Below are 27,863 nucleotides of genomic sequence, written 5' to 3'. Positions count from 1 at the left end.
AATGTTACAAGATCTGAAAAAAGTCAAGGGGTCTGAATACTTTCCGAAAGCACTGTACTGTATATAACCTTGAGAGGGTTAATCATTCTAGACACATGGTTTTACTACCCTGGGAATATGAGTCCCAGGACTGGATTTAGCCAGCAGGGGAAATGTTTAAACAACTAAATGATTAAACACCTTCGTTTATTAATTGATAGGCTATAGGCCTGTAGTATATGGTGTTAGAAATGCAGATGGGTATCTAATTTTTATGTGTATCGACATATGGCATATTATTGCTTTATTATTATTATTTTTAAATGAGATGTAACGTTTCATTTCGAGTGGATTATGAATAGGCTATGGATGGGTTATCCTGGAGCAACTGAACGGGTATAGTCATCTGGCTCTCAGGACGCATCTTTGCAGACATGAACCACCCTAATTATTGGCCAGGTGATGCAGAGCGGACCCCTCAGATCTCTATTTGAACCTGATGTCGGAGTATGCGCCCCTTTCTGTTATTTTTCATCGTGCAATTAATTTCCTGTGCCGGTGTGCCTGACATTGTAGCCGTAATGTGTGTCTGCCAAAGTAAACACCCACTCTATGGTTTTAGTGTGCGTTATTGGTATGTATCACGATATACAATAAAAACACACCCACCCTTTTTAGGCATAAAATCAATCAGTGATATAGCTGTGGTGTATCCATTCTCTACAACAGTAACCACATTTACGTCCCTCAATGGACTATTTAGTCTTCTGTAAGACACGGGTAGATTCCAGGGGAGACTAACGTATGACGTCATGTTACGGGGACCATATTCCCCATGCGCAGTCACCGATACATGTGTTTTCAAAGAATGGAAAGAAAGCAATACTGACGGACTTTAGGTCACCCTTGCATTAGGCTATATTTCTATAAGTCACACTGAGCCATTAATACGACAACTCTCTTATTACAACTCTTACATTTTACAATTTTGAATGAATATGCAGAGATGTCGGAGTGTAATGGGGTTTCTAGCTTATTAAGGTACTAGTCTAGTCTAAAGACGCTCCTGGCCCTTTAAGAGCGGAGGGAGGGGGTTCTGAACCGCTTGGCTGCGGTGTTTTTGTCTCCATGTCAGTGAGCGCTCCTGGCCCAAGACGTCTGAACGGATTTATAAGGATAGGTAAGGACAACAGCCTTTTGATAAGATCATACATTCTTAATTCCCAGCAGCTTGTATGTTAACATTTGCTCAATTAATAAGTCCAAAATGGTGTCTTGCGTAAGATTTCTTTTGTCCTATCCGTTCCCCGGTTTGTGTCTTACTTCTAGAAGTAACGGGTCTCTTATTGCCCATTCTCTATCTATTTAACTGCGTTATGTTTGTATGAATTGGTGTGCACTTTTCCCTAAATATTACAATAAGTATTAATGGCCTAATGCGTGGTTTTGTTCTCGTGTATAGTAGGTTATTTGGCTGAGTATCATTGGCGATAACGCGCTCCTCGAGGGAGCGCACACAATGCATTGGGTACTGGCGCGTGTGTTATCCCTAAGACGTTTTGTGTTTAGGTCATGTTGGCTGAATTTTATTGACAGCTGCGAGAGCGGTCTCACATTTTCACTGAGGTTGTTGTTCAAATTGGAGAGAAGATCTTTAGTTAATATTTGCGTTCTGGAACATTTTGGAAACTTGCCAGCCTCACTCTTTTGGCTAAACTTTTTAAAATTAGAAACTTCAACTAAATCGTTTTTCGATCATGTTCTTTCTTCAATCAAATGAAGTTTTGAAGTTGAATCCCTGAATAATTTAAGATTAATCCCTCATTTAAAGAAAACCCCGTGATTGCCGTTACTCCAGGGAGAGGGTGGGTCCTTCCATTCTTCCACTTTTCATTAGCCTACTTCCAGATGTTCATCACTTTCTCATTGCCACTCTGCCCTTAAATTTGGTCTGGTTTAACCGCCCGTCCGTGACTGGTGGTCAGTTCAGTGAACGGATGTCTGCCTCAAAAGCTATAGGGCCTAAGGGAGGGCTGCCTCAACAGAAAGTTGAATTCATTCTATCGGTTTTCCTCCTCTCTAGAAGAAGTAGTATCTGGAAGAACATTTAACGCCTGTAGGCCTAATAGCCTACTAATGCTTTTCAAGGTTTATCTATTGGTAATTATTAAACTGTTGAATTTTGGAGAAGATGGTTACAACCCAAGTGTCATGTTGTGGGAATAGGCTACAGTCTAGAAAGGCCCATATAATTGTATGGGGTCCTTTGATCAATCATTGATCACTTGATAGTAGTCTGCTTTCACACAGACTAGGCCTACTTTATAGGTGACCGACACAGGTATCCATAGGTGTCCTTGAATGTAAGGTGCCCAGTTGGAGTTTTCCCATGCTCGTGCCAGCAGCAGCGGGGATGGAATGCGTAGCCTGTCTCGCCGACCACATTCCCGATTACAACGTTTGGAACGAGGGGCGCTGTAGTGCAATTCCAAATGGAGGAATGCAAGGTTATAAAGCCCATTTGTAGCGGTGGACCACACGCTGGGCATTTTAAATGATTTAGCTAGACTAATGGAATTACGCCATTAACCTGCATGAAGCTTCATGTCTGTGATTGTCTGGATTTATTAGAATTTGCGGACAGGTCGTAGCGGGCCAGACTGTCCCCTTGCTGACACCCCTCTGTTCAGCTGAAACCATGGTTACACACATGAGCAATTAATTTAGAGTTGCCTATCACCTTGAATCAGGTAGTGGAATATAATTACAGACGCTCTGTGAGTTAATGCGTGTAGGCCGTTAAGGTATATTTCACTCTGCCATTTTACAGTTCATGTCTTCTTGTGGAGTCTGGAAACTAGTCCTATCACATCAGTCAATGAACAATTGTTACTGATTCAGTGAGCAGAAAGCCTTCTACTTCTGCACAGAAAGGCATGTTATACTTGAGCCTTACACTACTGCCACAGAAGGTGTATAATAGGCCACAGCTCAAATACACATTTGGACATCATGTATAGTTTTATGCAAATTTCACACAAACATACGTTTCTTGTTTTGGTGGGAAAATGGATCACAGTTTGTGCACCTTTTTATTGATAGAATATCAATATTTTTTACTTTAAAATTAGAGTAACTTATCACCAAATTCTCCATCAGTATTAATATGTTTTTTGGTGGAGCCTGTAGGCTATAGTTCCTTGCTTATGACTGCTAATCACTCATTGTTGTGGAGAGGTGCAGATGTGTTTAGCTATAGCAGGGGATGATGACATAGCTCTGATATTAGAATGGGGCCAGATTGGTGGATTTGGCCGTTGAGGGTTAATACCCCTACTTATTTATCCAGACCTACAGCCAGAGACAAATCCTTTAACGTTTTCAGTCAACATATTCCTTCATCATGCATGTAGAGTCCAAGGAAGCATGAAATCATTATCTGCTGGACTAATCTCTGGAGGTAATCCTTCTTAATACATGAATCGTTCCGTAAGGGAAGATAGATTTTTCTATTCGCTGACTCGCAACAACCTACTAATACCTTGTTGTGTGTTTGTGTATACCTGCCATGTCTATAGGTGTGGTTCAAGTCCTGCTTGTTGTGTGTTTGTGTATACCTGCCATGTCTATAGGGGTGGTTCAAGTCCTGCTTGTTGTGTGTTTGTGTATACCTGCCATGTCTATAGGGGTGGTTCAAGTCCTGCTTGTTTGTGTGTTTGTGTATACCTGCCATGTCTATAGGGGTGGTTCAAGTCCTGCTTGTTGTGTGTTTGTGTATACCTGCCATGTCTATAGGGGTGGTTCAAGTCCTGCTTGTTGTGTGTTTGTGTATACCTGCCATGTCTATAGGGGTGGTTCAAGTCCTGCTTGTTGTGTGTTTGTGTATACCTGCCATGTCTATAGGGGTGGTTCAAGTCCTGCTTGTTGTGTGTTTGTGTATACCTGCCATGTCTATAGGGGTGGTTCAAGTCCTGCTTGTTGTGTGTTTGTGTATACCTGCCATGTCTATAGGGGTGGTTCAAGTCCTGCTTGTTGTTATCTAATTTACTTCACTCATTGAGTCAGTCTGGAAACAATCAATGAGGATCCCGGTGAACGGGTCACTTATATACATCAACAGTGCTTCAGTGCTTGACTATTTCCTTCCGTTGCCCCACTGTGCGTCATGTGACCACCACTGACTGGCTCCACTGACCTGAGGTTTTAACCCCAAAACTGCTGTGAGTCTGACCAGCTTTCCCCTGCCTGACCGGACTAACAGCTCTGCTCTGGTCTTCGTCTCCATCTCCCCTGAACCTTCCCCAAATCCTTCCAGAACACTGCCTCTCTGGCCTCCATCAATCCTTATCCCTCTACCTCCCGTTCTGCACAGGAATGTTCCCTCTCTCTCTTTCTCTCACTCTGTCTCTCACTCGCTGTCTCTCCCATTCCTTCCACCTCTCTCTCTAATGCATACAGTTTTTCTTCTTTTGTTTCTGTTGTAATTCCTGCCTCTAGGCCCCACCCTTAGCCAGGCAGTTTCCTTTTGGAGGGGTCAACACAATGACCAATGGCAGCTGTGATGCTGATGTTTATTCTTCTCCTGTTCCAGACGTAATGTGAGCAGGCAGGCAGGGCTGAGGCCAGGTCAAGCAGTAAGGCCACTCCCTGGCTGTATGGGCCAGACTATTTCTGCAGCGTGCCGTCTTTTCTCTCCAGACCCTACTCCTCCTTAATGTTAAAAACAGTCGTCCTATTTGCTCGCAGTAACAAGGCATAGGCTACATAGCTTGGCTGGGTTAAGGCTTCACTGACATTTTCAACCTCTCCCTGACCCAGTCTGTAATACCCACATGTTTCAAGCAGCCCGACATACTCCCTGTGCCCAAGAATGGCAAGGTAACCTGTCTAAATGACTATCGCCCAGTAACACTCACATCTGTAGCCATGAAATGCTTTGAAAGGTTCGTCATGGCTCACTTCAACACCATCATCCCAGACACCTTCCAATTCACATACCGCCCCAACAAGTCCACAGATTATCTCCCAAGCCATAAGACTGCTAAATACTAATAGTTAAGCAAACAGCTACCTAGACTATCTGCATTGACCCTTTTTGCAGTGACTTTTTTAAATTCATTTTTTACTGTTGCTGCTACTGTTTATTATCTATCCTGTTGCCTAGTCACTTTATTCCTAGTTATATGTACTGGCTCAATTACCTCGTACCCCAGCACAATGACTCACTCACACTCCGTGTGTGTATAGTGTGGCCAAGTTATCGTTACTCATTGTGTATTTATTATTACTTTGATTATTATGTGTTATTACTTTTCTACTATTTCTCTATTTTCTCTCGGCATTGTTGGGAAAGGCCCGTAAGTAGGCGTTTCACTGTTGGTCAACACCTGTTGTTTACCAAGCATTTGACGAAATAAAATCTGATTTGAAAAAATGTGATATGTATTCACCGTTCCTAGTTCAAACCCACTATTAGTTATTCAGAAGCACATCGCCCACAGTAATTTGTTATACCCTGGTCATATGAGAGCATCTGTCCTCCTCATGCACATGTGAAAGTCTTGTTTTTCATGCGAATGAGGCACGGCATTTGCTCTAAAAAGAGTGGTTTACTTGTAAAGTAACCAAATGATGATAAATGGCTACCATCCTTGCCACTTCTGAGTAGAGACCAGCAATTCATTGGTCATTGGTTATTAATGCATGACCAGTTGGCTAAATTAAGCCATCTGTTAGGATGAGAGTTAGGGTCACATACAGCAGTCCTCAGCAGATGCAGAAAGAGCAATGAAGGTTTCTCCACCAGCGAATAATGTAACACCAGCATGACGTATGTATTTGTTGGTTTCCAAGAGTTTTCATAATAGTTCCAATTTTCCCATGTATATTGTTCGTAAAAAAAAAAAAATGGTATTATACATATTGGACTGAGGTCAATCATAAGTAGCCTGGGTGCTGACAAAATAACCTTCAGCTTCATTTAGAAACTAGAAGTGCTGCCTCTTTGTGTGCTGGGTTTCTATTGTGTCTCTTTTTATCCTTAAACCAGTAGTGGAATGTTCAAAATATGATAGTAATCTTACAGGCGTATCAAGTTCAGATGATGAAGAAAGATCTTTTCAAACGTTATTCACCCTAGGTCAAGAGGTCCTCTTTATTCCTGTTGAATCCCTGTGATGTCTGCCCTGTTTTGGCAAGAGCAGAGGACACAACATTATGGTGTGGCTGCTGGGAGTTTCAATGACTCATACTGGTGGATTTGAAATCTTAGAACAGTCATTGGTGTTCTCATTCTAGAAGTTTCCATTTAAAAGTTATTCTCTTCTCCCTCCTTATTTTCTTTCTCTCCCCCACTCCAGCCTCGCCCCTCTTGTTCACCCACACCCCTCTTTCTTTTCTCCGTCTTTCACTCACATACTGTACCTCTACTCTCCTGCTCTCTCTTTACTTTACTCCCTCATTCTTTCTCCCTCTCCGTCTCATTTTCCCTCTCCTTGTTACTTTTTCTCCTGGGCTTGGAGGAAGTGACTGGGTTGTTTCTGGGTCCCTGGGGGAATACAGCGACGGAGCTCCTTTTCCTGTAACCCTTTCTTCATCAGACCTCAGGCAATCCCACAATAAGCTATTTTAATGGCACATCAATGACATATAGTCCTTTATAATGAACAGTGAGAAAGGGTGACCCACGACGTGCCCTCTTCCAGTCTGGGGTCTAGTGTTGAGGGGTTTGTGGTGTTGAGTGCCTGTGCACGGTGATACCTTTTGAGTGGGTGTACTGCATATATGTCGTCATCTCACTGCTGCTGTTGAAAGGTTACTACTGTCATGGTGGGTTTGATACTCAACACTACAATTTCCCAGCGTGTTTAGATAGAAGATGAGAACGGAGTTACTGTATGCCCTCCACATTTTGTTTCTTCAGAGCTTATACCTGAAACAATGAACTGAAATGATTCAGCTGTGTTTGTGGAGCTGTGGGAGTTCCATGGGTTCAAAGGATCCTGGTGTGTGTGTGTGTGTGTGTGTGTGTGTGTGTGTGTGTGTGTGTGTGTGTGTGTTTTCAGCTGTGTGATGAAAGGGTGGTGGGTGCAGACGTGGGAGTGTGTGTTAACCTATCTCTTCAGAACTGTTTGACTCTTTCACAAAAAAAAGAATGTACAAAAGTTTGCAGAGCCTACCTCCTCCCTCATAACACTGGACACGACATACACATTGGTATATACTGTGTATGTTGGTATATACTGTGTATGTTGGTATATACTGTGTATGTTGGTATATACTGTGTATGTTGGTATATACTGTGTATGTTGGTATATACTGGCTATGTAGTTTTAGTTTAGTTATGACATTTTATAGTCTGTATAAACTAGTTATTACACCGTTATTATACTCTATAGTGATATTTACTGATGCCTTCTAGTATGATAGAATCACATTTGTATTGATTTGTGATGACTGATAAAAGTAGGACTCTAAGACATGTACACAGACCTCCCAGACATTGGTTGCATGTCATCACTGGGCCTGTTTGTATTTCCACTCTCTGACAGTGTCTGGATCCACAACAGGGCCTCAGACAACATCACGTTTGTTTTGAGGCTTATTTTCTTGGCTGTAACAGTCTCTCTCTCTGTCTATCTATCTATGTGTCTCTCTCTCTCCTATCTCTCTTTCTCTCTCTCTGTCTATCTATCTATGTGTCTCTCTCTCTCTCTGTGTCTATCTATCTATGTGTCTCTCTCTCTCCTATCTCTCTCTCTCTGTCTATCTATCTATGTGTCTCTCTCTCTCCTATCTCTCTCTGTCTATCTATGTGTCTCTCTCTCTGTCTATCTATCTATGTGTCTCTCTCTCTCCTATCTCTCTCTCTCTTTCTATCTATCTGTGTCTCTCTCTCTCCTATCTCTCTCTCTCGGTCTATCTATCTGTGTCTCTCTCTCTCTGTCTATATCTATGTGTCTCTCTCTCTCCTATCTCTCTCTGTCTATCTATGTGTCTCTCTCACCATCTCTCTGCCTCTCTTTCTCCCTCCCTCTCTCTTTTATTTATGTATGTAAATATGGGTTGATCGTGTGTCTCTCTCTCTCTCTCTCTCTGCTTCTCTCTCGGGCCTCTCTCTCTCTCTCTCTCTCTCTGCTTCTCTCTCGGGCCTCTCTCTCAGCCTCTCTCTCTCTCTCTCTCTTTGCCCCTCCTAGCTCTATATTAGAACCAGCTGTGGAACTAGGGGCTGAATGAATGGCTCATTGTGATTTGGCTGTCGTTCCTCTATGAGGCTCTGCTTCTCTCACTCTCTCCTTCCCTCCCTCTGTCCCATGACAAAAGTATTCAACAATGGACTGTGTAAGATAAAAGGTCATAATGTGACATTCTGTAAATGGAAATGTCTGACGTCATTTGGCCACGACTCCACAATGAAATGTACTAGTTACGTCCCAGACGTTGCAGTGAAAGCCAAGTATGAGAAAAAGGAAATAACCTCCATTATCACGCAGCTTATCTCCTGGAACTTGCACTTATTTGTGACAGGACGAATCTGAAATCACATGGATTTGCAGATAGCGAATATTGTCTGGATTCCTTGCAAATCACGCGTAAGTATAGGTGATGTCGTGGAGATGCCTTGGCAAGATCTTGGGGTAACAATATCTGGGCCGCCCCAGGCGGCATCCCCAGCCGCATCCTCAGAGCATGCGCAGACCAGCTGGCTGGTGTGTTTACGGACATATTCAATCAATCCTTATCCCAGTCTGCTGTTCCCACATGCTTCAAGAGGGCCACCATTGTTTCTGTTCCCAAGAAAGCTAAGGTAACTGAGCTAAACGACTATCGCCCCGTAGCACTCACTTCCGTCATCATGAAGTGCTTTGAGAGTCTAGTCAAGGATCATATCACCTCCACCCTACCTGACACCCTAGACCCACTCCAATTTGCTTACCTCCCCAATAGGTCCAGACTTTCTGACGGACCGCCCCCAGGTGGTGAGGGTAGGAAACAACATCTCCACACCGCTGATCCTCAACACTGGGGCCCCACAAGGGTGTGTTCTCAGCCCTCTCCTTTACTCCATGTTCACCCATGACTGCGTGGCCATGCACACCTCCAACTCAATCATCAAGTTTTCAGACGGCACTGCAGTGGTAGGCTTGATTACCAACAACGACGAGACGACCTACAGGGAGGAGGTGAGGGCCCTCGGAGTGTGGTGTCAGAAAAATAACCTCACACTCAACGTCAACAAAACAAAGGAGATGATCGTGGACTTCAGGAAACAGCAGAGGGAGCACCCCCCTATCCACATCGACGGGACAGTAGTGGAGAAGGTGGAACGTTTTAAGTTCCTCAGCGTACACATCACGGACAAACTGAAATGGTCTATCCACACAGAAAGCGTGGTGAAAGAGGTGCAATAGTGCCTCTTCAACCTCAGGAGGCTGAAGAAATTTGGCTTGTTACCGCAAACACTCCTGTCGGGCTGTGTCACCGCCTGGTACGGCAACTGCTCCGCCCACAACCGTAAGACTCTCCAGAGGGTTGTGAGGTCTGCATCACCGGGGGCAAACTACCTGCCCTCCAGGACACCTACACCAGCCGATGTCACAGGAAGGTCAAAAAGATCATCAAGGACAACAACCACCCGAGCCACTGCCTGTTCACCCCGCTATCATACAGAAGGCGAGGTCAATACAGGTGCATCAAAGCTGGTACCGAGAGGCTGAAAAACAGCTTCTATCTCAAGGCAATCAGACTGTTAAACAGCCATCACTAACATTGAGTGGCTGCTGCCAACATACAGACTCAATCTCTAGCCACTTTTATAATTAACATTTGGATGTAATAAATGTATCACTAGTCACTTACACTATGCCACTTTATATAATGTTTACATACCCTACATTGCTCATCTTATATGTATATACTGTACTCTATACCATCTACTGCATCTTGCCTATGCCGTTCGGCCATCGCTCATCCATATATTTATATGTACACATTCTTAATCATTCCTTTACACTCGTGTGTTTATAAGGAAGTTGTTGTGAAATTGTTAGATATTATTGCACGGTCGGAACTAGAAGCACAAGCATTTCGCTTACACTCGCATTAACATCTGCTAACCATGTGTATGTGACCAATAAAATGTGATTTGATGATTTGATTTGGGTGAAACCAGAGGGGTGTGTTACATGGCACCGGGTTCAAGAGTGTGAGTCAAGAAGTGCATGAAAACATTGCTCAATGTCATGACAGGGAGGTTCCCAGCCAGCCTCGGTTGATTGGCCATACAGCAGTCTGTGTTGTTGTGGTTCAGACTCAGACGGATGAGACGTTTTCTCAAGGCACTAGCTGCATGGAGGTCTGCTGTCGCTCTGAAATGAGGTCCATCGACTCGTGAGTTTGATTGGCATTTTGTGGTGAGATGGAAAGGATGTTTTTCATGTGAGGAGCTGTCACTCTGAGGCAGTGGAATGTGTTTCTGGGGTTTGTTTTCTACTGCAGACCTGGGTGTTTTTAGTCTTACAGTAACCAGTCCTTGGTAACCTGCCTAAACAGTGGGTAATCCCTGTTTTGTATGAGAGGCCTGTTTGTAGCCCTCTGGAGAGGCTGCGATGGACTTGTTAGAGTTGTCATGGACGTTTTGAGATTTGATGGCTGGTTAAAGATTCACCGGATACCTCAATGATGTGCTTCATTTGGAACTTGGTTGCATTTATCCCAAGTTTATTTTGTGGGTCGATCTGGTCTTTTCTGTTTTCTGATCTCTATCTCAGTAGGTTTATGAAATGGATGTTATGATTTGTTAATATAAATGTTAATATCGTTCCATTATTTTCCTCCATGCTGTGCTCAGGTGCTGACCGTGAGAAAGAGGGGAGGGAAGATAAAGAGGAGAGAAGAGAAGCCAGAGTGAGGAGATTGGGAAGGACGAGAGACCAACCCTGCAGCACTCTGAGCAGCTGGTATGGAGCAGAAAATAAATCCCTCTTTTCCTAATTCATAAACCATTCCCATTCCCAAACTTGTGCAGAATAGCAATCACACAAAAGGCAGTTATTTAAGACGTGGGTGGAAAATTCCATGATTTTCTCTGGGTTGTGGGATTCAAGGTATTTCTTACTTTGCTATAAGCACAGCTTAATCCCTGTGGCAATAAAACATGAGGTAAGACTGAATAAAGACAATGTGTTGGACATACAGTCAGGTCCAAAATGATTGGCACCCTTGATAAAGATTAGCAAAACGGACTATAAAATAAATAATACAAATACTGAGACATATTGTATGCTCAAATAAATTGGGAAATGATATTGTTTTTATTATTATACTAATATAATTGCTCAGAGAAAGAGATTTTGTTTAACAAGTAAAGCAATTTTCTCTAAAAGATAGGGTTCAAAATGTTTGGCACCCCTGTTTCCAATACCTTTCAATACCTCACCTTGCGAGGATAACGACACTGAGCTGTTAAAAAAATACATGTTTTTGCTCATCTTTGTCAAGGGTGGCAATAATTCTGGACCTGACTGAAGTACTAGTCCTGATCGTTTTCTTCCAGAACTAAACCTACTGTATCTTACCTACTAACCATGATGGTCACCCTCCTCTGATCACAAAGATTTGTGTAATGTGTGGTAAGAAATGTGGTATGTATGTTTTGAAACAGGTGAGGGACACCTGTGTCTTTTATTGAGGGACTCTGTGTGATAACAATGTAGCGGTATATTAGCACATTCTGAAACAGCTTCGGTGTATCAATGTTGCAACAAGTCACAATGATTAAAAGTAGCAAAACAGCAATCACGCAGGCACACTCTGGCATCCAACAGGACATCAGCAGTCTCAGAGACACATCCTATTTTGTGCTTGAAGGATCTGAGTTTTTCTCCCCTTGATTTCTAATCTTAATAGTCAGAGTGGGGGACCCTGGAGGCGGGCAATGTTAACTTCCGCTGGTCTGGAACATGGGGAGGAGGGGGGCATCAGTCTGGGGCAACTCATTCCTCCTGGAGGAGGGTAGAGAATGGCTGGAGGAGGAGGAGAGGAGGAGGTTAAAGTCTGGGTCTGGGAGTGTATCACTGAAGAATGGTTGGCTGGCTGTGCTGGTGCTGCTGAGGAGGAGCAGGGGGGGGGGGGGGGGTACACTGGACTCTAATCACTGTCATCTCAATGGAACACTGTTTACAGCCCAGAGAGAGAGGGAGTAAGGTCACCCACATACATGGTGAAGCACAAAGACACGGCAGACACACACTTACGGGTGGACACGCACGTACAAACACATGCACGGACGCTCTCACACACACACACACACACACACACACACACACACACACACACACACACACACACACACACAAACACCTAACGAGGCACTGTTGTAGAGGCAGATGCAGAAGGTTTGGGGGAGGGTAGGAATTGGAGCACCAGGCAAAGCGTTAAATAGAGAGAGGGGAGAGAGAAGAAAGCGGCCCATAACAGAGTACGTGTTCACTTGACGTGAGTAGGAAAATAAAGGAATATTAAACTAAATTGAGAGTTAGTATGAGAAGGAGAATGAGAGAGAGAAGGAGGGTGTGGAGAGGAGAGGAGAGTTTTGGCCGGCGTCATTGCTGAGGGCTGGGATGTTTGTCACGCTGTGTAGCTGAACTGAACACTCTAATTATATCTCATCAACTGTGCCCCTGTCAACCAGACCTTCGCCTTCCTGTACTCTCTCAATGACACACACACGCCACCTTCCTGTTCTTTCTCATAGACACACACAGAGACATCTGACACACTCACATTCCATATTTCAGATACGCTCACATAAGCATTTATACTGTACGCATACCAGGAAATGCACATTAAACGATGCATCTCAGAAGTCATTTGATTTGTTGAAACTACTTTTTATTTTTTATTTTTTTTATATTTTTTTTATAACTTTTACATTTTTATTTAATGGAGAAAAAAAATCGCCCCTTTTTTCTCCCCGATTTCATGGTAGTTACAGTCTTGTCTCATCGCTGCAACTCCCGTCCGGACGAGGCGAAGGTCGAGAGCCATGCGTCTTCCGAACCACAACCCAACACAACCCAACCAAGCCGCACTGCTTCCTGACACAATGCCCATTCAACCCGGAAGCCAGGCGCACCAATGTGTCGGAGGAAAGACTGTACACCTGGCGACCGTGTCAGCGTGCACTGCGCCCGGCCTTGTTGCAACTACTTTGATACTAACACTACATGTCCTGCCATCATTTTGCGGAGGTCACATTTGATCTTATCAGCGTTTTTTTTATCATATCAAATTGTTTGACTTCTTTGTTTGTGTGTGTGGGGGGGGGGTTCGTGTGGGCACGCGGTGTGTGTGGGGGGTTCGTGTGGGCACGCGTGTGTGTGTGGGGGGGGTTCGTGTGGGCACGCGGTGTGTGCGTATCTGTGCGTGTATGTGTTTGCGTGGGCGTGCATGTCTGTGTGTGTGGGGGGGGGTTCGTGTGGGCACGCGGTGTGTGCGTATCTGTGCGTGTATGTGTTTGCGTGGGCGTGCATGTCTGTCTGTGTGGGGGGAGGGGGGTTCGTGTGGGCACGCGGTGTGTGCGTATCTGTGCGTGTATGTGTTTGCGTGGGCGTGCATGTCTGTGTGTGGGGGGAGGGGGGGGTTCGTGTGGGCACGCGGTGTGTGCGTATCTGTGCGTGTATGTGTTTGCGTGGGCGTGCATGTCTGTGTGTGGGGGGGGGGTTCGTGTGGGCACGCGGTGTGTGCGTATCTGTGCGTGTATGTGTTTGCGTGGGCGTGCATGTCTGTGTGTGTGTGGGGGGGAGGGGGGGTTCGTGTGGGCACGCGGTGTGTGCGTATCTGTGCGTGTATGTGTTTGCGTGGGCGTGCATGTCTGTGTGGGGGGGGGGGGGGTTCGTGTGGGCACGCGGTGTGTGCGTATCTGTGCGTGTATGTGTTTGCGTGGGCGTGCATGTCTGTGTGTGTGGGGGAGGGGGGGGGGGGGGTTCGTGTGGGCACGCGGTGTGTGCGTATCTGTGCGTGTATGTGTTTGCGTGGGCGTGCATGTGTGTGTGTGTGTTGCCATATCAGTGTGAGAAAGACAGAGATAGGGAGAGCTACAGTATACAGAGAAATTCAGGCTTCAAAAATACCAAGTCAATCTAGTCAATGTTTCCAAGTGCCCTACTTTCCCTGAAATGGGCAAGAGCATAAACAGGCGCTGACGAGAGTCATGAGATTAGAGGGAGGGAGAGGACGAGCGAGGGGAGAGACAGAAATTGAAATGAGCAGTGAGAGACTCCTTTCTTGCTGATGGAACAGAACAGTAAACTGGGCATGAACTAAGTATGCCCTGAGAACAAAATCAATTCAAGTCCAAACTTTTGATGTCTGTTTTACAGATTCAGCTGGTGAGGCTCCAGTGGCTAATGCAAGAGATGTAATGCTGAAAAAAGTGAATCCCCAGTTCCCACAAATGAATGACCTAGAAAGTTAATATTTAGCAGCCGGGGAGACACACGGAATCAGAGACCCCTCATTGTGGGCAGTATGTCATCGCTGGCAGCATGTCACTTTCCTCTTGCCACAAGCAAACATAAACTGCAAAGGGTGTCAGAAGAATAGCTCAGCCATCACTATTAACTTCCAAACAGAAATGTTAGTACACCAATAGCAAGACATCCAGTAGGCGAATAGAAAGAAAGTTCACAACAACATGAAATATGCATTGGTTTTCTCAGTGTCGATCCCAGTGTGCATTTGGTCATTGTTTTGATTGTGTTTAATGTGGTGAATGTACTGTCTTGGGTTGAGTGTATGGGAGCAAGAGGAGGGGGAGGGGGATGAGGGGAGACAGTGGTCAGCTGAAATCTCTTTATCGTCAGCTGACGAATAGAGGGGGAGAGAAAGAATGAAAGAGGAGGGAGAGATGGAGGGAGATACAGAGAGAGGGAACAGAAAGGGGAAAATAAATGGAAAAAGAGTGGGAGAGAAAGAAAGGGCGAGAGTGTCTGTAAACCCTAAATCGAGAACCTCTGTTAGTGTTCACAAACGATTCCTAATAAGGCTGTAACTGGCAGCCTCCAACCTCTCTCTCCTGGAATAAGCTGCCAGGAAACTTTCCCCTTCTAACTCTTCTCCTCCTCGGAATATTAGAACCAGAAACAAACTGTATACTATCAAGCAGAAAGATGTACTATCGAGCAGAAAGATGTACTATTGAGCAGAAAGATGTACTATTGAGCAGAAAGATGTACTATTGAGCAGAAAGATGTACTATTGAGCAGAAAGATGTACTATCGAGCAGAAAGATGTTCTATCGAGCAGAAAGATGTGCTATCGAGCAGTAAGATGTGCTATTGAGCAGAAATATGTACTATCGAGCAGAAATATGTACTATTGAGCAGAAAGATGTACTATCAAGCAGAAAGATGTACTATCGAGCAGAAAGATGTACTATCGAGCAGAAAGATGTACTATCGAGCAGTAAGATGTGCTATTGATTAGAAAGATGTACTATCAAGCAGAAAGATGTGCTATTGAGCAGAAAGATGTACTATCAAGCAGAAAGATGTACTATCGAGCAGAAAGATGTACTATCGAGCAGAAAGATGTGCTATCGAGCAGAAAGATGTACTATCGAGCAGAAAGAAAATAAGCAGGCAGAAAATCAGAGAAATGGCTAATTGAGGCTAAATATATTACACACAAAGATTCTTAGGGACATATAACAAGATGTTAGACCAATTAAACTCTCAGGCCATCCCAACAAAGAAGCAGTATATTGACCAATACAAACCCAGCTTATGTTACTCTGCCCTCGTGAGAAAGAGAGACTCTTCAACTACAAGGGTTGTCATTGTGACCCTACACTCTTAGAAACAAGGGTTCCAAAGGGGTTCTTCGGCTATCTACATAGGAGAACCCTTTTTGGTTCCAGGTATAACCCATTTGGGTTACATGTAGAACCCTCTGTGGAAAGGGTTCTGCCTGGAATGAAAAGGGTTCTACCTGTAGCCAAAAATGGTTCTTCAACGGGTTTGCCTATGGGGCAACCGATGAACCCTTTAAGGTTGAAGATTTCACCTTTTTTCACTGGCCTTTCCCCTGCTGGTGTATCTATGGTATCCCCCCACATCACCCCCTTTGTGTACAGTGTATTGTCAAATACCTTACAGTGGGTTGCTCCATTAGGAGTAGTTCTTCTGACTGTGTTGTGGAAGTGTTTGATAGGTTTGTATGACTGTGTCTTTCTCTCCCCCCCAGGTGAGGTTTTGTGGGTAAACGTGTGACATCATGGCTCAGGTGCTGCACATGGACCCCAGCTTCCCAGGAGGTATGGTCCTAACTCTACTCTTTCTATTTCTTAACATCATAATACTGAATCATCTCACACAAACTATCATGTGAGTGCATAATCTATTTCTCATGTAGGGACTGTTTCCCAAACACAGATTAAGACTAAAAAGTCATTTCAATGGTGTTTCTCCATTGGGCATGCTTTTCAGTCCAGGATTTAACTTAATCGGCCTTAGCCTAAAGTGTTTAACATCCAAAATAACTTAGATCAACCTAAGGTCTTTAGATATCTTAAACCAATCAAGGTCTGGCTATAACCTACTACTTTATTTATCAAACTGTTTCTACCTAATTTGTGTAACTACTATTAGAGTATATACCCAAGCACTCAGTATCCCCGAGAGATAATGCTTTTTTCTGAAGTCTGAGTCCGAGATTAGATGGCAGATTTCCGCTTGTTTTAACTCTATTTCCTGTTCCCTGCAGTGAAGCTTACCCCGTCCGCTCCCCCCTCCCTGCATGGGAAGGAGCAGGAGGCGCCCTACTCTGTGGAGACCCCCTACGGCTACCGTCTGGACCTAGACTTCCTCAAGTATGTCAACGACATTGAGAAGGGCAACACCATCAAGAAGGTGCCCGGTCAGCGCCGGCCCCGCTACGGGTCTCTCCCCCGGGGGTACGGCTACACAGGCTCCTGGTGGACCTCCACAGAGTCCCTGTGCTCCAACACCAGCCAGGACAGTCGCCAATCATCCTTCTCCTACTGCGCCCCAGGCTACCACCCACACAGCTCCCACTCCCACTCCCAGAGGCCCAGCTTCAGCACGGCCCGGGTGGAGAAGACCCTGCTGGACGCCCGCAGGAAGTTGGAGGAAGAGAAAGAAGGGGCCCCCAGGAGGTTCTCCAGCACACTGGGTAGCATGCACAACAGCATGGCCGGATCCACCACCTCCCTGAGCAGCGCCCACAGCTACAACCGCACCCATGGAGGAGGAACGGGCTCCTTCACCCCCATGAGCTCCGGCATGTCCACGCCTGTGTCGCCCACCCCGGCCCACCTGCAGCATGTGAGAGAGCAGATGGCGGTGGCTCTCAGGAAGATCCGGGAGCTGGAGGAGCAGGTGAAGACCATCCCTGTGCTCCAGGTGAAGATCTCTGTGCTGCAGGAGGAGAAGAGGCAGCTAAGCGTCCAGCTGAAGAGCCAGAAGTTTCTGGGACACACCCTTGGCTTTGGCAGAGTGGGCCGGCCCCGAGGGGAGCTCTACATCGACATCCCAGAGGAGGAGGTGAGCTCTGGAGCTGAAGCCACCACCAGGGTTGCAGCAGGGCCTCTGTCCCCCACCACCCCCACCAGTCCTGAGGGCTCCAGGCCGCAGGCAGACTCAGGCTGTGAGATTGAGGACACGGTGATCGTGGGTGGAGCGCGGCCGGCTGGGCAGAGGGAAGTGCGTACCATTGGGGTGGGACCAGAGGAGGCGAGGGGCAGGCAGCAGGTGGATGTGGGCATTGGGGTGAAGGAGCAGGACCTGGGGCTGGTGCCGGAGACAGAGGCCCTGAAGAGCCAGGTGGGCCAGCTGGAGGGCCAGCTGAAGAGGACGATGCAGGAGCTGCAGGCTGCCCAGCAGCAGGTGCAGGCAGCTCAGAGGGAGAGGCAGGCTCTGGCCCCCCAGGCAAACCACTCGGTCAGGGCCACCAGTCTGAGCTGGCAGGAGCAGCAGGGACGCAGCCTGCAAACAGTAGTCAGCTTTACCCAGCAGCCCCATCACCGGGCGCAGAGAACTGTGGGAATCCAGGTGTATACGCTGGAGCAACCAGCCACTGTGGTGGGGGTGGGCACGTTGCTCCGAGCAGAGGGGTGCAGCTCCCCCTCCCTCCCTCCAGGTGGTACAGTCCTGGAGGGAACCCACAGAGGACATGCACAGGCCCTGGGCCCAGAGGGTAGGTCTGACTTCAGTGATAAGTTACAAGTGATATCAAATTAAATTAAGTAGGTTTAAATGGGGCGGCAGGTAGTCTAGTGGTTAAGAGCGTTGGGCCAGTAACCTAAAGGTCACTGGTTCAAATCCCTGAGCCAACTAGGTGAAAGAGGATGTCGATGTGCCCCTGAGCAAGGCATTTACCTCTATATGCTCCTGTAAAATGTACAAATGTTTTGTATAACAATGAGTTGTTAGGTTGAAAAACCATGTGTTTTCTTTGATTGTTGATCCCTTCCATTTTTTGTCCTCTTCCTTTCCATTCCTCCAGATGCAGCTGTTGAGCTGCCCATCGCCATCTCCTCCAAACAGGTCCGAGAGGTCCTAAGAAGTGAGCTGTCCACCTCTGTGCCTGTCACTAATCCTGCCATCGCCATTGATACCATTGGTAATCAGATGGCTTTGCTGCATCTGAAGGAAGGAGAGACACCCCAGCACACTGCCATAAACACCGTCCATTATCATGAAGACCCATCAAAGCCAGGTATCTATGGACCGTACGACTCCTTACCTTAACCCTCCCGCTAACTGTCCCTGACGTAACATAACATTGTGGCAACATTGGGCCTTCTCTCCAGCTGCAGCAGCCTCTCCCCAGACCGCCCTGAGGTCCATTATGAAACATAAGGCAGAAGGAGAACCTGGCTCTCCATCCACCAAGAAGAACCTGCAGTTCACTGGAGTCAATGGAGGGTACGTGTGTTATTGATAGTATGTAACAGTGTATTCATGTTACACTACAGAGATCGTGAGTTGACGTGTGTGATAGATCTGTTCTGTCCTGTAGGTATGAGTCCACCTCCTCAGACGACAGTAGCAGTGAGAGTTCAGAGGAGAGTGATGCCAGTGAATATCATGAGACCACAGAGAAACTACCAGAAGCACCAGAGTCTGCTGCGGGACGGCACCAGCAAGCAGCAGCAGTCCAAGTCTCCTCCACAAGGCTAGAGCATGCCACCCCGCTCCCAACCACCACCGTCCAACCACCAGCCTGTCAACCTTCCTCTGAGCGGAGCACCAGCCAATCAGCAACCATAAGCTTAGGACTGCAGCATGTATCCACCTTATCACCAACCTTGAACACTGCCGTGCAGCAATGTGCCTCTGACTCTACCCCCACTGAGACTACCTACCCATCTCCAGCCAATGACTGTGTCCGTCAGGGGAGTATTGTCCAATCATCAGTCCCAGACCCTATCCCTCAGGAGTGTACCTCCATAAATACTAGCACGGAACCCACTACACCTGAGCAGTGCACCATCCAATCAGCACCTACCTGTTCTGCACCCCCCAAGCCACCCAGATGCCAACCAGAAGCCACTAACTCGGAGGTAAAGCAGGGTGTCACCCAATCAAATACCACTGATGTCACCGTTCAGCTAGATGCCATCCAATCACAAACTACTGACCTCGCCCCTCAGCATTGGGCTACCCAATTGTCAGCTACTGAACAAAGCTCCCAGCAGAGGATAGTCCAATCATCAGCCTCGACACCAGCACCTGGAAACGCCCCAAGTGCTGCTGGAGCAGCCAATCAAGAAACCAGGTAAACCAGCATAACCATTTAAAAACTCTAATCAGTAGATGTGTCATTCCATCAATGATTTCAAGTGCAGTATAATATTGTGTATGTATGTGTTTGAATTTGCTGTGCTTTCTTTCATCTCTGTCAGACTGGAGTTCAGTGAGAGCCTGATGGCATCTCTCCATGCCCTGCAGAAAGCCCTGGGTGAACCAAATGCTTTCAGCCAGCAAGCAGCAGTATGCAATTCTCTTTTACTCTGCCCACCATGCCAGTTTAGATGACTTCATCTGTGACTTGTCATTTCATATAGTCACTTTCTACAAGATTGTGTTCATGTAACCAGCGGGATTTGAACTCAGGTCTCCTGCACTTTACAATACTGGGTTATCCCATTAAGCTAAAGCTGTTAGGCCTACATCCATCTGTGTATCATAAACAGTGTGAGTTCCTTTGACCAGGCCTGTCTGGTTGTTAGTCTGAGACCGGTCTCTGTGGTTTCCCTCCCCAGAGGACAGCCTACACCACGGTGCTCCAGGAGTGGCTTCGTGTGTCCTGTCACAAGGCAGCTGACACTGCCATGGTCAGGGCCTATATGGATACCTTCTCCTCCGTCTCCCCACAGCTGCTGAAGTTTGTGGTCAATATGGCCGACGGCAACGGCAACACGGCCCTGCACTACACCGTCTCCCACTCCAACTTCCCTGTGGTCAAGCTGCTGCTGGACACTGGTGAGTGACTGGGGGATGTGTGTGTTTACAGACAAGAGAATAGTGGTTTACTTTTATGGTGGACAAGTAAGTGTTTGGTTTGTTCGTACAGTACATGGATCAGCACTGTATGAATGTGTATATCTAACACAGACTTGTGGTCTGCCATAGATACAATGGACTGTATGTATAACCTTCATGTACTGCATGACTGTTAGTGAAATGGTTTAGGAATTTAATTCCCATAAACGTGTCCTGGTCGCTCTCTCCCTGTCAGGCCTGTGCAACGCTGACAAGCAGAACAAGGCCGGGTACACAGCCATCATGCTGACAGCTCTGGCTGCCTTCCACTCTGACAGTGACCTTCACACTGTCCTGCAGCTGCTGCGCACAGGAGACGTGAACGCCAAAGCCAGCCAGGTACACTATGCCCCCTGCTGGACAGCAGGCCTCCCTGCACACAGCCAAGCTCAGGCAGACCAATGACGTTCCTCCCGAGCCCCTGACAAAATAGCTATTTCAGCTACTTCAGTTAGACGGCTCCTTTGCATGTATGTTGCTGATAGCTCCACATTGTATCTATGTTCTGATGGAATTAAAATTCTCAATTTGTTATGTTGGACCAGGACATGTCTTTTCTTGCCTCCGATGGTTTTGTAATTTTGTGTAAGAATAGCTGACTGTTGGTGTTAGGCCAGCTCTTATAACTACTGCCTGGAGTTTTTCCAGGTCAGAAGGTCACACGGTCAGGAGACTGGTAAAACTCGTGGCCTTCCTAACGGGTAACTGTTGTATGTTGTTAGGCGGGTCAGACGGCGTTGATGCTGGCAGTGAGTCACGGGCGAGGGGACATGGTACGGGCGCTGCTCTCCTGCGGGGCACAGGTCAACATCCGCGACGACGACGGCTCCACGGCGCTCATGTGTGCCTGCGAGCACGGCCACGTCGACATCGTGCGTCAGCTGCTGTCTGTGCCAGGCTGTGATGTCACCCTCACTGACAACGTGAGTCAACAAGCCTACTCCCAAACTTCTAGGATTTTACATAGCATTTTACTAGTTGTTTTCCCACCCCGTTTTCCCTACTCTCTGTCTAACAGCATCTATGAGTCTGTCTCCCATGTCAATACAGTGTCTTTGACTGTTTGTTTTTTAACTTTCTCTTCTGCCTCTGTCTCTCTATTTTGCTCTCGGCGGTGCAGCTGTGTGCACCAGCTCCCAACCCTGTCTCTCATCCTTCCCTCAGCCTGACTTACTTTGTCTTGCCTTTCTCACCCTCTCTCTCTTTGGCAACCCAACCTATGGTTATCTCTCTCTCTCCACTAGGATGGCAGTTCAGCCCTGTCCATAGCCCTGGAGGCCAGTCAGAATGACATCGCTGTGCTTCTCTACGCTCACCTCAACTTCGCCAAGCCTCCTTCCCCTGTAAGTGTTGTCAAACAGAGAATGTACGTTAACATTTGAACAAAAACAAACACACAACACTTGTGGGTGCATCAGGTGGTGATTTATAAATATTGTTTTACCCTCAAGGTATCACCAAAGTCTCCTCTTTTGGGATCCTCTCCCCCCTCTGGTGAAACAAAGTGACCACACTGTAAGATACCTTTTGGAGAATTTAGCAGCACCTCTTCAACCAGCTCCTCAACCATTCCACCACAAGTGTTGATATCTGTGTATATATATATATGTGTGTATGTGTGTGTGTGTGTGTGTGTGTGTGTGTGTGTGTGTGTGTCTGTCTGTGTGTATTTGTGTGTGGGAGAGTGATTGTAATGGTCTTTTTTCCTCTTCTCTCTGTCTGTTCTCTCCGTATGTACTGTATGTGCACGTCGGCATGAAACCCAGCACTTGACACGAACCTAACGCATCTTTTCTTGAAACAAAAAAGGAATTCATCGTGATGCTATACTCACATATAGTTCTTTACGCACAAGAGTCTGTTTTTTTTTTGTTACAGTGTTGGTTGAAATCAATCTCCGATAATATTCACATGACAGAATAAGCCGTTCCCCTTTGTAACAGCTCAACACACGAACTCAACTCAGTAATAGTCCCACTTACATTCATTTTGTGTTTTTTTATTGCCGCTAGATAAGCAAGATTGTATTACTTTACCGTAGTTCATTATTGTAGCTTATTTTTTGTTCATATACATTTGTTACTTATTACTGTACAAGCAATATATGTCATTCTATATACCATTGATAATCGATCAGTTGCAAGGACACAGTAGGAATATGTTGTCTCATCACAATCATTTATGAAATGCCGAAAGTCACCCATATCACTGTGAAATTATTAATTCACCCATATCATTCTAAAATGACAAAATCACCCATTTCAATCTAAAATACACATATCTCTCTGAAGTGTCCTTTATCGATTGTAATCAGTCAGCTGATTGGTGCTAAAACAATTCTGATACAGGACTCCAGTTTAATTCAGCACAATAGATTGAGATTTCTACACAACCTTTATTTACCCGAGAGTATTTTTGATAGTGTCTTTTTAGTCAATTCAAATTCCACATAGGTAACGGTGTGGATCTCCAACACTGTTAAACAGATGACAACCTTTACACACAGCATTGCTACTTTAGATGTCAGACACCTAGCTGTGACGAGGCCTACAGCACCCTTATCAGGATACTGTTGTTTGTTTTAAATGATGGTCTTACTGGCTAACTTCCAACCACATTTTAGTCGTTGTAACAGTTAACCATTTTTTCAGATTTTTTTATCCAAAGATCTTCCCCTCATAACAAACTCTTTTGTTACACTGTATGTTGTGGTGATCCGTCTGAGTGTAAAGATAATAATATGTGTTGACCAGACAGATAATTCCCAACAAAATATTTGGTAGCAGCAGCATTATCGTTGAGGTCAATAACAGTTGTAATGTTCATGAGAAGGCAACTAGAAATGGTAGCTACTCTAACTCTTCAATAAAGGTACTACATTTCTGAAATGAAAGATTGTTTATTTTCTTGAATAAAAGGTTTTATGAGTGGTTTTACTGAGGGAAGGAGTGACGTGGGGTGTTTAGGTACTGATTGGGTTGTGTAAGGTGGTAGGCAAGGTTCAAATTCCTGTTCAGTGGTCACCCACTTTTGGATTGGTTGGTAACTAGAAAGTGATAGAATGGACTATGGATCTAATGAAGAATGTGCATTGTAATATAGGTATACCAAAATGATAATAATATTTGACATTATTCTACAGTAGTAGTGATGCAGAAAATTATAATTTAAAAAGGATTGAAGTTCAAAAGACAAAAATACACTGAGTATACCAAACATTTGGGACACCTTCCTAATGTGGAGTTGCCTCACCCTCTGAATGGCACACATACACAGTCCATGTCTCAATTGTCTCAAGGCCTAAAACTCCTTCTTTAACCTGTCTCCTCCCCTTCATCTACACTGACTGAAGTGGTTTTACAAGTGACCTCAGTAAGGGATCATAGCTTTCAGCAGGATTCACCTGGTCAGTCTGTCATCCAAAAAGCAGGTGTTCTTAATATTTTGTATGCTCATTGGTGTCTCAATTGGATTGATATTTTTACGTTACCCCCTCCCCCTCCCCCTTTAATATAGGATTTCCTGAGCAATTGGATTTTATAACGTTTTATATTTGTTTGACTTTCTTTTTTATACATTTCTATTTGTATTACTTGTTCACAACTATAGGTTTACCTACTCACACATTTGTTTTAGTTTTTTGCCTTCTGTAAAATGCTCAGTTTGTATTTTTCCCCATTTGGTTTTATGGGTTTTTGGAAGAAAATAATAAATCAGCTTTCATCGTAAATCGTCTCTGTGTGTGTTTCTAGTAACAGTATAAACTGGACCAATATCTCTGATTAGAATAAGTCCTTTTTTAAATCTTCAATACATCGTGGATGATACTGTAATAATAATAAATTCCAAGACAATGTTCCTCTGCCCTTACGTAGGCTATTAGACTAATCCGTTAAACTAATAATCATAATAATACAAGTAGGCTATTCGCCTACTCTGCAGTGGGTATTGAACAGGACCTGGCACGCAATTAACGTTTGGCAAGGTGTTTGAATAGAGCATTTCTCGAGCCAGCTGTAGCCTAATTGTTGATGATTTGACCAACAGAGCGCGCTGTTGCATTTAGTGTAGTCGTAGATTTCTTGGGCCCGCTGCGCGCGCTGTCATGTCTGCAGCAGACCAGCAGAGGACACTTGTAGATTGAATTTGTGTTGGAGACCAAAATATTGTTTCCCCAATTTCCGTCAAAAACAACAAAAACAAAACCATCAAAAAAAGCAGACTTCCACTTTGGCAAATAACCAAAATCCACTGCGCAACGCAATGCTTAGGCTGCCTATAAACCCTTCAAAATCAAATCGCCTGCTGCCAATGCCATCAACATTATAAACACTTGTATCTGGTCTATTAATCATTACCTCGTGCATTAAAAATGTTCAATTACGATTTCCAATTGTATGCCTATTGTATGTGACACATAGGCCTATTGTAAACTAAAGTTGTAAGTTGTTAACATGTTCTTCTTGATTTAGCTATGTCACCGAAGAACATAGATTTTGCCTCAGAAGAATCAATCATGTTTTACATTTTGACACAGTTGACCCCATTGTTTGATTGATTCGCCGGTCTACTGATATGTCGATTTTAAAGAGTTATGTGAAATTACGAAATGTACCTTCATTGTGATACAAAAATGTTAAATAAATAAGTGAAACTGTAAAGCATTGATGAAATGTAGATTGTATGGCCCATGGTACGAACAGGATAATGACAATCAACATGACTTTCTTACAAAAAGGTAAAATGTTCAGAATGTGCCTATATATGCTTTAAAAGCCAATTGACGTCAAACAATGAAAGTGACTCTGGTGTCGTAAGGCATACTATCCCGGAAATATTATCTGAATCGAAGTACATACGTGCAATGCCAGTGCCACGCTAACTGAGCGACTAGGGTGGAACCAGAACACTGTAATAAACCTGACGCATGTTTCTTTGAGATAAGCAGAGACAGAGAAAGATGCCCTTATCAATGTGAACCCCACCTCTTGTTATAGAGCACCAACTCGTCCAAAAATGAGCTCATTGCTAGACAAGTTGAAATTCACATTCAATTCCTTTGTAATTGTGTGTTCGTTTTATAGGTCTATACACGTTACCAGTCAAAAGTTTGGACACACCTACTCATTCAAGGGTTTTTCTTTATTTTTAATACTTTCAACATTGTAGAATACTAGTGAAGACATTAAAACTATGAAATAACAGATATGGAATCATGTAGTAACCAAAAAAAGGGTTAAACAAATAAACATTTATTTTTCATTTGAGATTCTTCAAAGTAGCCACCCTTGGCCTTGATGACAGCTTTGCACACTCTTGGCATTCTCTCAACCAGCTTCATGTGGTTGTCACCCGGAATGCATTTCAATTAACAAGTGTGCCTTGTTAAAAGTGAATTTGTGGAATTCCTTTCCTTCTTAATGCGTTCGAGTCAATCAGTTGTGTTGTGACAAGGTAGGGGTGATATACAGAAGCCCTATTTGGTTAAAGACCAAGTCCAAATTAAGGAAAGAACAGCTCAAACAAGCAAAGAGAAATGACAGTCCATCATTACTTTAAGACATGAAGGTCAGTCAATGTGGAAAATTTCAAGAACTTTGAAAGTTTCTGAAAGTGCAGTTGCAAAAACCATCAAGAGCTATGATGAAACTGACTCTCATGAGGACCGCCACAGGAAAGGAAGACCCAGATTTACCTTTGCTGTAGAAAATAAGTTCATTACAATTACCAGCCTCAGAAATTGCAGCCAAAAAAAATGCTTCACAGAGTTCAAGTAACAGACACATCTCAACATTAACTGTTCAGGGGAGACGTGCGTGAATCAGGCCTTCATGGTCAAATTGCTGCAAAGAAACCACTACTAAAGGACATCAAGAAGAAGAAGAGACTTGCTTGCTCCGAGAAGCATGAGCAATGGAAATTAGACTGGTGGAAATCTGTCCTTTGGTCTTTGTGAGATGCAGACTAGGTGAACGAGTCGGCTTTCTATTCCGCAACAAAGCCTCCTTCACTCACGCCGCCAAGCTTACCCTAGTAAAACTGACTATCCTACCGATCCTCGATTTCGGCGATGTCATCTACAAAATGGCTTCCAACACTCTACTCAGCAAACTGGATGCAGTCTATCATAGTGCCATCCGTTTTGTCACCAAAGCACCTTATACCACCCACCACTGCGACTTGTATGCTCTAGTCGGCTGGCCCTCGCTACATATTCGTCGCCAGACCCACTGGCTCCAGGTCATCTACAAGTCCATGCTAGGTAAAGCTCCGCCTTATCTCAGTTCACTGGTCACGATGGCAACACCCATCCGTAGCACACGCTCCAGCAGGTGTATCTCACTGATCATCCCTAAAGCCAACACCTCATTTGGCCGCCTTTCGTTCCAGTACTCTGCTGCCTGTGACTGGAACGAACTGCAAAAATCGCTGAAGTTGGAGACTTTTATCTCCCTCACCAACTTCAAACATCAGCTATCCGAGCAGCTAACCGATCGCTGCAGCTGTACATAGTCTATTGGTAAATAGCCCACCCATTTTCACCTACCTCATTCCCATACTGTTTTTATACTGTTTTTATTTATTTATTTATTTACTTTTCTGCTCTTTTGCACACCAATATCTCTACCTGTACATGACCATCTGATCATTTATCACCCCAGTGTTAATCTGCAAAATTGTATTATTCGCCTACCTCCTCATGCCTTTTGCACACATTGTATATAGACTGCCCATTTTTTTTTTTTTTTCTACTGTGTTATTGACTTGTTAATTGTTTACTCCATGTGTAACTCTGTGTTGTCTGTTCACACTGCTATGCTTTATCTTGGCCAGGTCGCAGTTGCAAATGAGAACTTGTTCTCAACTAGCCTACCTGGTTAAATAAAGGTGAAATAAAATAATAAATAAATAAAAAACGGATGATCTCTAAATGTGTGGTTCCCACCATGAAGCATGGAGGATGTGTGGGGTTGCTTTGCTGGTGACACTGTTTATGATTTATTTTGAAATTCTAGGCACACTTAACCAGCATGGCTACCACAGCATTATGCAGCAATACACCATCCCATATGGTTTGGGCTTAGTGGGAGTAGTGGGACTATCATTTGTTTTTCAACAGGACAATGACCCAACACACCTCCAGGCTGTGTAAGGGCTATTTTACCAAGGAGGAGAGTGATGGAGTGCTGCATCAGATGACCTGGCCTCCACCAAATTGAGATGGATTGGGATGAGTTGGACCGCAGAGTGAAGGAAAAGCATGTATGGGAAGTCCTTCAAGACTTTTAGAAAAGCATTCCAGGTGAAGCTGGTTGA

The 27,863-nt window shown here is 44.9% G+C and overlaps 1 protein-coding gene across 4 annotated transcripts; it reads left to right on the top strand.

The window, feature by feature from the left end:
* Nucleotides 1-1,052: 1,052 nt before the first annotated feature.
* On the top strand, nucleotides 1,053-24,276 carry LOC115103505 (KN motif and ankyrin repeat domain-containing protein 2-like). Of its 4 annotated transcripts, none has more exons than XM_065006489.1 (13): nucleotides 1,053-1,159; nucleotides 10,829-10,937; nucleotides 16,225-16,294; nucleotides 16,744-18,195; nucleotides 18,505-18,717; nucleotides 18,812-18,926; nucleotides 19,021-19,779; nucleotides 19,907-19,994; nucleotides 20,267-20,486; nucleotides 20,743-20,885; nucleotides 21,269-21,469; nucleotides 21,791-21,889; nucleotides 22,313-24,276. In XM_065006489.1, the coding sequence occupies exons 3-13, from the start codon at nucleotides 16,255-16,257 to the stop codon at nucleotides 22,328-22,330; spliced, it is 3,348 nt and encodes a 1,115-aa protein (XP_064862561.1). In that variant the 5' UTR covers nucleotides 1,053-1,159; nucleotides 10,829-10,937; nucleotides 16,225-16,254; the 3' UTR covers nucleotides 22,331-24,276. The 4 variants fall into 4 exon arrangements, with proteins under 4 accessions (XP_064862561.1, XP_064862558.1, XP_064862559.1 ...); XM_065006486.1 differs by having other exon boundaries at nucleotides 21,998-24,276; XM_065006487.1 differs by lacking the exon at nucleotides 1,053-1,159 and adding an exon at nucleotides 10,268-10,368 and having other exon boundaries at nucleotides 21,998-24,276.
* The last annotated feature ends 3,587 nt before the right edge of the window (nucleotides 24,277-27,863 follow it).

This window comes from Oncorhynchus nerka, linkage group LG21 (assembly GCF_034236695.1).
Source record: "Oncorhynchus nerka isolate Pitt River linkage group LG21, Oner_Uvic_2.0, whole genome shotgun sequence".
NCBI lineage: Eukaryota > Metazoa > Chordata > Actinopteri > Salmoniformes > Salmonidae > Oncorhynchus > Oncorhynchus nerka.
Note: the sequence above shows the minus strand (reverse complement) of the source record. Positions and strands in the feature narration are given on the sequence as shown.

What these genes read in the sequence shown, in the direction of transcription:
- LOC115103505 (XM_065006486.1), top strand. Translation starts at nt 16,255, where the DNA reads ATGGCTCAGGTGCTGCACATGGACCCCAGCTTCCCAGGAG. An exon ending in ACAGGCCCTGGGCCCAGAGG is followed by an intron (nt 18,196 to 18,504) that starts GTAGGTCTGACT and finishes CCATTCCTCCAG; the next exon opens with ATGCAGCTGTTGAGCTGCCC. An exon ending in TTCACTGGAGTCAATGGAGG is followed by an intron (nt 18,927 to 19,020) that starts GTACGTGTGTTA and finishes TCTGTCCTGTAG; the next exon opens with GTATGAGTCCACCTCCTCAG.